This window comes from Bufo gargarizans, chromosome 2, assembly GCF_014858855.1.
Source record: "Bufo gargarizans isolate SCDJY-AF-19 chromosome 2, ASM1485885v1, whole genome shotgun sequence".
NCBI lineage: Eukaryota > Metazoa > Chordata > Amphibia > Anura > Bufonidae > Bufo > Bufo gargarizans.
Window position 1 is genome coordinate 210,495,578 of NC_058081.1, and position 12,364 is coordinate 210,507,941.

At 42.4% G+C, this 12,364-nt stretch overlaps 1 protein-coding gene across 1 annotated transcript in view; it reads right to left on the bottom strand.

Moving 5' to 3' along the window:
* LOC122927772 overlaps positions 1-7,359 on the bottom strand; it is a 61,159-nt gene extending 53,800 nt beyond the window's left edge. The window contains exons 1-2 of the mRNA XM_044279952.1: positions 7,268-7,359; positions 1,849-1,920 (exon numbers count right to left, since the gene is read on the bottom strand). Coding sequence (XP_044135887.1) covers positions 1,849-1,902 — 54 coding nt within the window. The 5' untranslated portion in view covers positions 1,903-1,920; positions 7,268-7,359. The remainder of the gene's footprint in view (positions 1-1,848; positions 1,921-7,267) is intronic.
* Between the last annotated feature and the right edge of the window lie 5,005 nt (positions 7,360-12,364).

Sequence of the window (12,364 nt, forward strand, 5' to 3'; positions counted from 1 at the left end):
ATGAATGATTAGCAAAGGCAAAAAAGTTCTCAGAATCAGATCAGAGGCACTTCTGATTAAGCACATATTGAAGTCCAAAATTAAAGAAACATTAAGGCTTCAGTGAAGGTACAGGTACGACAGTAATCCATGTGTCTTCATAGTTTCACCAAGGAAGAACTACACTTTTGTAAGAAGCCAATACCGGCCTTCCCTGACAAGCCAACAAATCCCAAAGAGCATACAAAACGAAATATATACTGTACATAGACGCTGAAGCGGTGTGTACTAATAATATTTAGGGTCCATTCACACGTCCACAAAAGGGTCCGTACCCGTTCCGCAATTTTGCGGAACGGGTGCGGACCCATTCATTCTTTATGGGCCCGGATGTGAAGCGGAGATTACACTATGTGCTCTCCGCTTCCGCATTTGCGGAGCGCGGCCCCGAACTTCCGGGTTTCGGCCCCGAACTTCCGGTCCGCAGCTCCGCAAAAGATAGAACATGTCCTATTCTTGTCCGCAGCTGCGAACAAGAATAGGCATTTCTATAGGGGGTGCCGGCCGGGCAGTGTTGAGGATCCGCAATTTGCAAGTCCACAACACACCACAGACATGTGAATGGACCCTAAGGGGTTTGACACCCAGGACCCCTACAGATCAGCTGTTTGAGAAGGCAGCAGCGCATGGAGGCAAATGACACCAAATTAACCCTAACACTTATCACTAAATAAATAAAACTCACAACTACTTTATAGAATAAAATGGCAGCAGTGTTTTATTATGAGTAACCATTAGAGATGAGCGAATAGAATCCCACAAAATGGAATTCGATCCAAATTTCAGGCTAAATTCGATTCGCCTAGAAGCCGAATTTCCTTGTGCTTTGTTTCAGCGAATCATTTTAACCTGAAATAGTATAAAAAAAAATAATTAAAACTTACCTCCTCCATTTGCTCGCTCCATCTTGCTTGAAGATCTCGGACGAAATCCTGTGCAGCGCGAGATTACATCATCACACTGGCCAGCGTGATGACGTCATACGTCACCACGCCAGTCGGCGTGATGACGTAATCTCGTGCCGTACAGGATTTCGGGCGAGATCTTCCAGCAAGATGGCAGCGGCTGGCCCGTCGCAAGCAAATGGAGGCAGTAAGTTTGATTAAAAAAAAAATGTTATTGTTCATTTTACAGTCAGATTCCGTGATTATGTATGAACGTAGCATCTGAGGGGTACAATGACGGGGGCGGCGCTATTGCAGCTCCCTGTCATTGCACCCGCTTTAGGGGGCGGTCCTAGGGGTGGGTAGGGGTGTCGCCAGGGGATGAGGGTGAGTTCCACCACCTTTTCTCTGAGAAAAAAAGCCCTGGGTAAATGTAGTGGTCTCCTTCACTGATGAGCAGACGCTTGTCTGGTAGGACGCTTCCTTCCCAACAGAGATAAGGTATAACGGAAAGATTTCCTCCTTTTCTGTGTTTTTAACCCGCACCTGGTTTTGGCTCACAATAAGGGGTCCATTCACACGTCCGTAGTGCATTGTGGCTCCGCAATATACCCGGCTGTCACCCCCATAGAATTGCCTATTCTTGTCCGCGGACAAGAATAGGACATGTTCTAATTTTTTCCGGAGCCGCGGACCGGAAGATCGGCGGCGTGCTCTGGAAATGCGGAGAACATAGTGTGCTCTTCGCATCCACTCCGTCCCCATAGAGAATGAATGGGTCCGCACCCATTCCGCAATTTGCGGAACGGATGCGGACCCATTATTACGGACGTGTGAATGGAGACTTACTGATGCAAACAACTGATCAAACACTGACATGTGAAAGTAGGCTATGAAGAGTCATGTCTCCTCATCGTTTACTCACCATTGATGCACATTCTGGTCTAACTGATCTCTCACTGACATTCCATGAATCCATGATTGAGAACCAAAATTCCTAAGAAAATGAGTAATATGCAGAGTTTGAATAATTTTACATAATGCATACACTCAGCGATTGTGAAATGTCAAGTTATGGTGGATAAACTAGGAATCACTTATCACCATAATTGTCAGATTCCTTTCATAGTGTCCAATATTGCTAACAATACAGATTATTATGATATTCAGGGGCTGTAATTGTCTGTAATTTCTGGAAGTTTTTGTTATTACTAAAGGGCTTTTACCATCTGCCTAGTACTTTCATACATACCATTACAGGTACAGGTTACTGCTGGTCTAATGGTTCCTCTCCTAGCAGCAAGAATTATAACAAATTAAGGCTACTATCTAGCCAGATACCGCCGTTCACCGCTGGAGCCCATTGACTATAATGGATTCCGACACGAGTGATTGAATATATCGGGTCAATACAGAGATCTCTCCCATCATCTGTTTATCCCCAGGACTGTGACTGTGACGAGGGGACATCCTCTGCATCTGGAGGAAAGAAGGTTTGTACACAAACATAGAAGAGGATTCTTTACGGTAAGAGCAGTGAGACTATGGAACTCTCTGCCTGAGGAGGTGGTGATGGTGAGTTCACTAAAAGAGTTCAAGAGGGGCCTGGATGTATTTCTGGAGTGTAATAATACAAGCATAGAAGAGTTTGCACAACTCTACCCACGCACTGTTAGACAAACCTAGTCCCTTGCAGGTTTATGTAGAATCCACTCTCCTGGAGATCAGTTCTACATATATTCCTGGGGAGATCTAATAACTTTGTATAAATATGCATACATTTCCATAAGCCAACATTTTCCATAATGGAAAAATACAAAAATGTACGATTAACCATTTTTTGGGGTCACCATGCTCCTAAAAAATAAATTAATAAAAGAAATTAAAAGTCATATGTAGCCCATTATGGTACCGATAAAAACTACAGATTATCTCACAAAAAACGAGCCCTCACATAGCTGGGTGTTAAAATACAAAAATACTGACCTGGCATTTCCTTTTTAATGCACATTGAACACCATAAAAAAAATCCAAAAAAGGGGAAAATGTTTTTTTTTTTCAATTTCACCCCTTTTACCTTCTATGGGTATGTGAACAGAAAGTTTAACAAGTTATGGCTCTTAGAAAGTGGGGAGGAAAAACATAAATACAAAAATCAAAACTAGTCTGATCTTTAAAGGGAGTCTGTCACCTGATTTTCACCAATATAACTAACAACACTGCCCCATAGAATATTGCAAACGCTTTCCAAGCTTCCCTGTGTGTACTGTGTGTCTTTATTTCATGTCCAGGAAAAGCACTTTTATTCTGCTGGAAAATGGCTGCCAGGTGCCCAGCTGGAAGTGAAATTAAAAACAGCTCTTCTGATATAATGCTGTGGTTCTGGTATAGTTTGAAAGGTCGGAATGCCAGCTTTCAAACAAGGTCAAGTTCATATTTCTAGCTGCGTCCAATCCCAAGAAAGCAACTAAAGCAGCCCTCCCCACTTCAGTCTGGTTTGCGTTGGGCACTTGGGAGCTGTTCTCCAGCCGAATAAAAGTGCTTTTCCTGGACATGGAATACAGACACTTAGTACACATAGGTATGTTTAGACTGCATTCACAACCTTCTGTGGGGCAGTGCTGTTAGTTATATTAGTAAAAAATGACCTGACAGACTCCCTTTAACCACCTAACTGTTTTGCCTGAGCTCCGCTTAGCTGTGGAAAAAGTAGCTAACTGTTCTGCTCCACCTGGGCTTGGGCAGAAAGTGAAGGGGGGAGGGCTGCTTTAGATGCTGATATCTCCTGAATGGTAGCAGCTAGAAACATGCTGGTCTTGTTTGAAAGCTGACATTTCATATAAGACCAAAAAGACCAAGGCAACAGAGGAGAAATCACTGTTAGAAAACGAGTTGTGCGTAATCGTGGGTAAAACCTGCTTTTACTTTCACTTTCAGCAGCATTCACTGCATCCCGATTTCTATCAGTGATATCTTCCCCTGTACTGAATATATTGCTGTCATTCTGGTATTGTCTGAAATCTTGGAATGTCAGCTTTCAAACAGTACCATATCTCTAGCTGGTAACCAGAGATATGAGCAGATAAAGCAGTCCGTCCGTCCCCCCCTCCCATTCTGTCTGGAGAAGAATGAGGGAGCAGCACACAGCTGCAGGAGGAGAGAAAAATTGTAAATTTATATATATATATATATATATATATATATATATATATAAATGTGGCATTATCATCAGTGTAGTAACCCACACAATAAATTATGTTAGTTATACCACACAGTGAACACCATCAAAAAATTACAGAAAATAATTTTTTCCCTAAAAATAAAATAATAAAAGTTATTTAATACACTATATATACCCCAAAATGGTTCCTAAAAAACCTACAATTAATCCTGCAAAAATAAAAAAACATTTTAGAAGATAAAATTAAAACGTTATGACGTTCGTAAGGCTAAAATTAATGATGTCACCAAGGGGTTAAAAATGCAATAGTGTCCCCTGAGTTGTGCGGTACCAACAAGATTCACTGCAGACACACATAAAAAATCTACAATAAAAAAGTTACATTTTTGGGAGGGTTTTTCCAATTTTAAAGGACTATTAGAAGGTTAAGAGGGTATATATATATATACAGACGTGGACAAAATTGTTGGTACCCTTTGGTCAATGAAAGAAAAAGTCACAATGGTCACAGAAATAACTTTAATCTGACAAAAGTAATAATAAATTAAAATTCTATAAATGTTAACCAATGAAAGTCAGACATTGTTTTTCAACCATGCTTCAACAGAATTATGTAAAAAAATAAACTCATGAAACAGGCATGGACAAAAATGATGGTACCCCTAGAAAACACAGAACATAATGTGACCAAAGGGACATGTTAATTCAAGGTGTGTCCACTAATTAGCATCACAGGTGTCTACAACCTTGTAATCAGCCATTGGGCCTATATATATGGCTCCAGGTAATCACTGTGTTGTTTGGTGATATGGTGTGTACCACACTCGACATGGACCAGAGGAAGCAAAGGAAAGAGCTGTCTCAAGAGATCAGAAAGAAAATTATAGACAAGCATGTTAAAGGTAAAGGCTATAAGACCATCTCCAAGCAACTAGATGTTCCTGTGAGTACAGTTGCACATATTATTCATAAGTTTAAGATCCATGGGACTGTAGCCAACCTCCCTGGACGTGGCCGCAGGAGGAAAATTGATGACAAATCTAAGAGACGGATAATCCGAATGGTAACAAAAGAGCCTAGAAAGACTTCTAAAGAGATTCAAGGTGAACTTCATGCTCAAGGAACATCAGTGTCAGATCGCACCATCCGTCGTTGTTTGAGCCAAAGTGGACTACATGGGAGACGACCAAGGAGGACACCATTGTTGAAAACGAATCATAAAAAAGCAAGACTGGAATATGCCAAACTACATGTTGACAAGCCACAAAGCTTCTGGGAGAATGTCCTGTGGACAGATGAGACAAAAATCGAAGTTTTTGCCAAGGCACATCAGCTGTATGTTCACAGACGAAAAAATGAAGCATATCAAGAAAAGAACACTGTCCCTACTGTGAAACATGGAGGAGGCTCTGTTATGTTCTGGGGCTGCTTTGCTGCGTCTGGCACAGGGTGTCTTGAATCTGTGCAGGGTACAATGAAATCTCAAGACTATCAAGGAATTCTAGAGAGAAATGTACTAGCCAGTGTCAGAAAGCTTGGTCTCAGTCGCAGGTCATGGGTCTTGCAACAGGACAATGACCCAAAACACACCGCTAAAAACACCCAAGAATGGCTAAGAGGAAAAAATTGGACTATTCTAAAGTGGCCTTCTATGAGCCCTGACCTCAATCCTATTGAGCATCTTTGGAAGGAGCTGAAACATGCAGTCTGGAAAAGGCACCCTTCAAACCGGACACAACTGGAGCAGTTTGCTCATGAGGAGTGGGCCAAAATACCTGCTGAGAGGTGCAGATGTCTCATTGACAGTTACAGGAAGCGTTTGATTGCAGTGATTGCCTCAAAAGGTTGCGCAACAAAATATTAAGTTAGGGGTACCATCATTTTTGTCCATGCCTGTTTCATGAGTTTATTTTTTTACATAATTCTGTTGAAGCATGGTTGAAAAACAATGTCTGACTTTCATTGGTTAACATTTATAGAATTTTAATTTATTATTACTTTTGTCAGATTAAAGTTATTTCTGTGACCATTGTGACTTTTTCTTTCATTGACCAAAGGGTACCAACAATTTTGTCCACGTCTGTATATATCTCAACTTTGTAAACAAAGAAAGAGGGACACATTGTGTGGAGCACAATTTTTTTTCTGCACTAGGCCATGCCTCTAACTCCGCCCCAATACAAAACTATACACCTAATCCCACGCAGTCCCCTTAATGCCCCACATAGTAATTATTCCCCCTTCATGCCACCGCACAGTATTTATGCCCACAGTGTGCATTCTTCACAGAATTATGCCCAGCTGTGCCCCCAGTAATATGCCCACATTGTGCCACCCAGTTATATGCCCACATGGTGCCCCCCAGTAAGAGCACACATTGTGCCACCAAGTAATATGCCCACATTGTGCCACCCAGTAATATGCCGACATTGTGCCACCAAGTAATATGCGCACATTGTGCCCCCAGTAATATGCCCACATTGTGCCCCTCCCAGAACACCACATACTTACCTTCTTCCTAGCAGGACATCGGCTGCTCTAGTCTGTTCCTCCCCCCACACAGACCAGAGGTGTGGAGAGCCAGCAGGGGGGAAGGAATGATGAAGCAGGGAGCCGATGACTGCTCTCTGCTTCATTATGGCAACTGTCTCTGCTTCCTATGGACGTAGGGTTGGCACCCTGCCGGTAATTTTTTGTGTTAATTGACGGTATTTTCTTGTGCGTCCACTGTGGAGCGCTCATTAGTACAGCCTTTACTGCCCCCTACCTATCGCCCCCCCCCCCCTGTTAATTAAAAAAACAAATAATCACTCACCTCCTCCATTGGTTCGCTGGGGGGGCACTAACCGGGGGAATTAATTCTGGGGTTCACTAATGGGGGCATTACTATTACTGGGGGCACTAATGTGGACAGTATTAATTCTGGGGGGCACTAATGGGAGCATTACTATTACTGGGGGCATTATTATTTTCTGGGCGGCAGTAATCGGGGTATTAATATTATTGGGAGCCACAGTATAATAGCGACTTAACACCCTGTGTTAAGCCACGCCCCCACAACCCCACCCCCTTTGGGTGTGGCTTAACTTGGCCAATATTTTTAGTTGGGGAAGGTGGCAACCCTATATGGACGCAGAGACAGCTGCCAGAAAGTGGAACATACCTCCCCCGTATCGGGATAGCCACTGCAAGGACTGTCCCGCCGGATCCGCGATGGTTGGGAGGTATGGGTATATTTAGAGAACCCTGGAAATCTCTGACTAAAGAAAAAAAAAAAAAACACAGTCAGTTTTGTAAGGCTACATTCACACGACCGTATGTGTTTTGTGGTCCGCAAATTACGGATCTGCAAAAAAAAAAAAATGATGACGTTCTGTATGGCATCCGTTTTTTTTTTTTTGCGGATCCATTGTAACAATGCCCAACCTTGTCCGCAAAACAGGGCTAAGGAACGGACATACAGACGATGTGCTGTCCGCATTTTTTGCGGACCTATTGAAATAAATAGGTCTGCATCCTATCCACAAAACAAACAGAACGGACACAGAAACAAAATACTTTTGTGTGAATGTAGCCTAAGACGCACAAGTAACTGACTCCTGCAGGGGAAGAGTGAGTCACAGTTGAGGTCAGAGGGTGCACAGAGCAACACAACTTGCATTCTAACTACTTCTTCCTTTATTCTGACTTTTAGCATTAGATCTCACTACATCTCCTCATACATACTCACACCATGCACACTAGAATAATGTATTTTCTAAGCAGAATGATACTCACCATTATGAAGGTGTTTTCGGAGTCTCTTACTTTTACTTTCAGTTTGCTGTGAAGTAAACAAAGTGTCATTTCCTGATGTTGTCACTAGATGGCGCAATGGCGAAGCATATAGAAACTAAAACTCCAACTTTTATCAATATAGGTGGAACTATAACCCTGTTCTTTTCTTTTTTTTTAAATCTTTATATATATTTTCTTTTTTCGCTGTCATACTGTATTTTTCTCTTGGGAATTTTATCATCCCTCATTCATAACAAATCATATAGACTGGAATAAGGTATATTTGAGGAAACTGTTAATAATCTTGATAATGCGTCTTTACTATAATAATATTATCCACTTTGCTGTTTGTCTCATGCTGTAAAGACAAACATATAGTTTCTTCCATCTGCAATGTTTAGCAGGTGGAACTGCTTTTTTTTTTGTCCTCTATTATCTTTGATTGATACTAAACCAATAAAATCTATTGAAACAGAAAGTTAGCCTATGTCCAACAGGGTAGATGATTTAACAAATGACCAAGTCTATTATAGAAACATCAGGTGGCTGAGGTAATTTCTAGGCACAGAAACACGCCAGCCAGTATCCTCCTTCACCAGAACCCAGCTTCTTCATGTCACTGCAGCGGCCCCCATCATCGATCATCTTGCAGCATCTTGCTGCTGCATACCTCCCAACTTTTGAAAATGGCAGAGGGACAATATGTGCGGCGCGCATTACTGCCCTTTTTTTCATACTAGGCCACGCCTCTAACTCCGCCCAAAGAAGAATTACTGTAGCAAGAAAATCCCAGCGGGCGCTTGATCTTTAATTCATGTATCCTTTATTTATCTCCGTAACAATGTAACAATGGATGCGTTTTGGCCTGTCCAGCCTTCGTCAGCGAAGGCTGGACGGGCCTGAAACGCGTCCATTGTTACATTGTTACAGAGATGAAATAAAGGATACATGAATTAAAGATCAAGCGCCCGCTGGGATTTTCTTGCTACTTTGTGGATTTCTTCCTTTCCGTGTGGGCGTCCCACGAGGTTGAAAGTGCTGACCACTCTTGACTACAAAGAAGAATTACTGACTGTCACAACTGCAGCAGCTGGGAATTGGCTAGGTGAGTATACGATCCTTTATATTTTTACAGCATGTGGAGACCTTAAGGCAATTTTTTCTCTTGCGCTTCAATATCCATTTAAATATTAGCACGTAATTCATGGGATTAATTGTCAAGGCTGATTTCAGCCTGTAATTGTGGGAGGGGCGGAGGCTCTATAAATTTCTACTCATTCATCCTTCCACACGGGCGTCTTCCGTCACAGTCCTGTCACAGTCGTGTCACAATCAGGCTTTCAGCTAGGTAATTTTGTGCTGTCGGCACTCCAGCTGCCCACCCTTCTCCTTCAGGGAGCCTCCGGTTTTCTCCCCTTCCCTTCAACAACCGCTACCCGAGCGGTCATCCCATCAGTGCTGAGGGATTCATTTTCTCCTCTTGTGCAGTCTAGACAACGCATCCGGTTGCAACCACGTCGGAGGAGGGGGGTCGGCTGGTGCAACGCTCACGGCACTCCCGAGGCTGGTGAGACACCGCTCTCAGCTTCATTCTTTGCCTGGCGTGGGTCACGTGTACCGCACGATCACGGATTTAGAAATAATTCAGCCCTGTTTTACGGCTTTCTGAATGGGGATAAAAAAAATAAAAAAAAATAAATTCTTTACAGTGTATCTCATTTTGTTATTAGGGGATAATATTGCTGCTTGTGCGGGACATTTATCATTATAAGATGGGTTCTTGTACCAGTTAATCCTGCATGCCATACCTTCTCATGTATTCAATTTTTTTTTTAATTGTAGACATATTGTTTGTTTGTTATTTATCTACGGTTTACTTCCGGTTGTGCATGACACCTACCCAGGCCAAGTTTTAACAGAAATACCACGCCTGCTCACGCCGAATAGACCACTTTTCATCATCCAAGGTTTGTAATCTATCATTCAGATGTCATTCACATCATCTAGCACATGGATTATCGCTTGTCGTCTCGATCTACGCTATCTGTCGCTCAATCACGCCACGCTTCTCTCATAGATATATGTTGCCTGCTCACGTTATTCTAATCAAATTTTCTATTACCAATGTCTGCTGCCTGTTTTAGTTATTCAGGCGGTGTTTTCTTTCAATGTCCATAACCTGTTTTCATTATTCAGGCTACGTTTTGTCATATCCATGTTTACCGCCTGTTTACGTTATTTAGGCCGCGTTTTCATTCAATGTCTATAGCCTGTTTACGTTAATCAGGCCACGTTTCTTCATACAGTCCTGATCAAAAGTTTAAGACCACTTGAAAAATCATATTTTACATTGTTAAATCTTAACAAGGTTCCAAGTAGAGCTCCAACATGCAACAAGAAGAAATGAGATTGTGACAAAACATTTTTTGAGCATTTAATTAATTGAAAATAACGATTCAACTGAAACAGGCTGTTTTTCAGCTAACCCAAATTGTAGGACCACATGCCTTTAAAAGGCCAAATCTGTGCAAAGATGTGGATTCATTGTTATTTTCTGTCAGGTAGTCACACGTTATGATCGCAAAGGCAAACTCTCCCTTTTTGAACGTGGTCGGGTTGTTTAACTGCATAAGCAGGGTCTCTCACAGCGCGCCATCGCTGCTGAGGTGGGGCGCAGTAAGACAGTCATTTGGAATTTCCTAAATGATCCTGAGGGTTATGGAACAAAAAAGTCAAGTGGAAGACCCAAAAAAAATTCATCAGCACTGAGCCGGAGGATCCAATTGGCTGTCCGTCAAGACACTGGACAATCCTCAACCCAAATTAAGGCCCTTACTGGTGCTGACTGCAGCCCCATAACCATCAGATGGCATCTGAGACTGAAGGGCTTCAAAAACAAAAAACGTCTTCAAAGACCTCGTCTCCTTGAACGCCACAGAACTGCTCGTTTGGACTTTGCAAGAGAGCACCAAAAATGGGACATTCTAAAGGTGGAAGAAAGTTTTATTCTCTGATGAGAAAAAATGTAACCTTGATGGTCCTAATGGTTTCCAACGTTACTGGCATGACAAGCAGATCCCATCTGAGATGTTTTCTATGCGCCACAGTGGAGGGGGGTGCTTTTTCCTTCAGTGGAACAATGGAGCTTCAGGAAGTGCAGGGGCGTCAAACGGCCGCTGGCTATGTCCAGATGTTGCAGAGAGCATTCCTCATGACTGAGGGCCCTCGTCTGTGTGGTAACAACTGAGTTTTTCAATAGGACATCGCTACAGTACACAATGCCCGCAGGACAAGGGACTTCTTCCAGGAGAATAACATCACTCTTTTGGCCCATCCTGTGTGTTCCCCTGATCTAAATCCAATTGAGAACCTTTGGGATGGATGGCAAGGGAAGTTTACAAAAATGGACAACAGTTCCAGACAGTAGATGGCCTTCATGCGACCGTCTTCACCACTTGGAGAAATGTTCCCACTCACCTCAAGGAAACACTTGCATCAAGCATGCCAAAACAAATTTTTGAAGTGATAAACAATAACAGCGGAGCTACTCATTACTAATGTTCATGTTTAGAAGTTGGATTTCAGTTTTGGGGTGTTTAGTTTTTTTTGGGGAGGTGTGGTCCTAAACTTTTGATCATCTGAAAAACAGCCTGTTTCAGTTTATTCGTTGTTTTCATTAAATTAAATGCTCAAACAATGTTTTATCTCACTCCCATTTCTTCTTGTTGCATGTTGAAGCTCTACTTGGAACCTTGTTAAGATCCAGCCATGCTAAGTATGATTTTTTGCCATTTTTCAAGTGGTCTTAAACTTTTGATCAGGACTGTATCTATGTCATCCGCCTGTTTATGTTATTCAGGCCGTGTTTTCTTTCAATGTCCATAGCCTGTTTATGTTATTCAGGCTACGTTTTGTCATATCCATGTTTACCGCCTGTTTACGTTATGCAGGCCATGTTGTCTTTCAATGTCTATAGCCTGTTTACGTTACTCAGACCACGTTTCGTCATATCTATGTCTCACGCCTGTCTACGTCATTCAGTTTCAGGTTTTCCTTATCTCTTGTCTACCGCCTGTTTACGTTATTCAGGCCGTGTTTTCTTTTAATGTCTATAGCCTGTTTACGTTACTCAGGCCACGTTTCGTCATATCTATGTCTCACGCCTGTCTACATCATTCAGTTCATGTTTTCCTTATCTCGTCTACCGCCTGTTTACGTTATTGAGGCCGTGTTTTCTTTCAATGTCTATAGCCTGTTTTCGGTATTCAGTTCAGGTTCGTCATATCTATGTCTCCCGCCTGTTCACGCTGTTCAGGCCATGTTTCCTCATCTCTTGTCTACCGCCTGTCTAAGTTATTCAGGCCACGTCTCCTCATCTCAATGGTTTCCTTCAAGTTGTCTGTAAGGTCACATGTCTCGCTTGTCGGTCACTCCCGCCATCAACTGTCTATTCCGCCAGGCCACCCTCTAAATTCTAATGCTT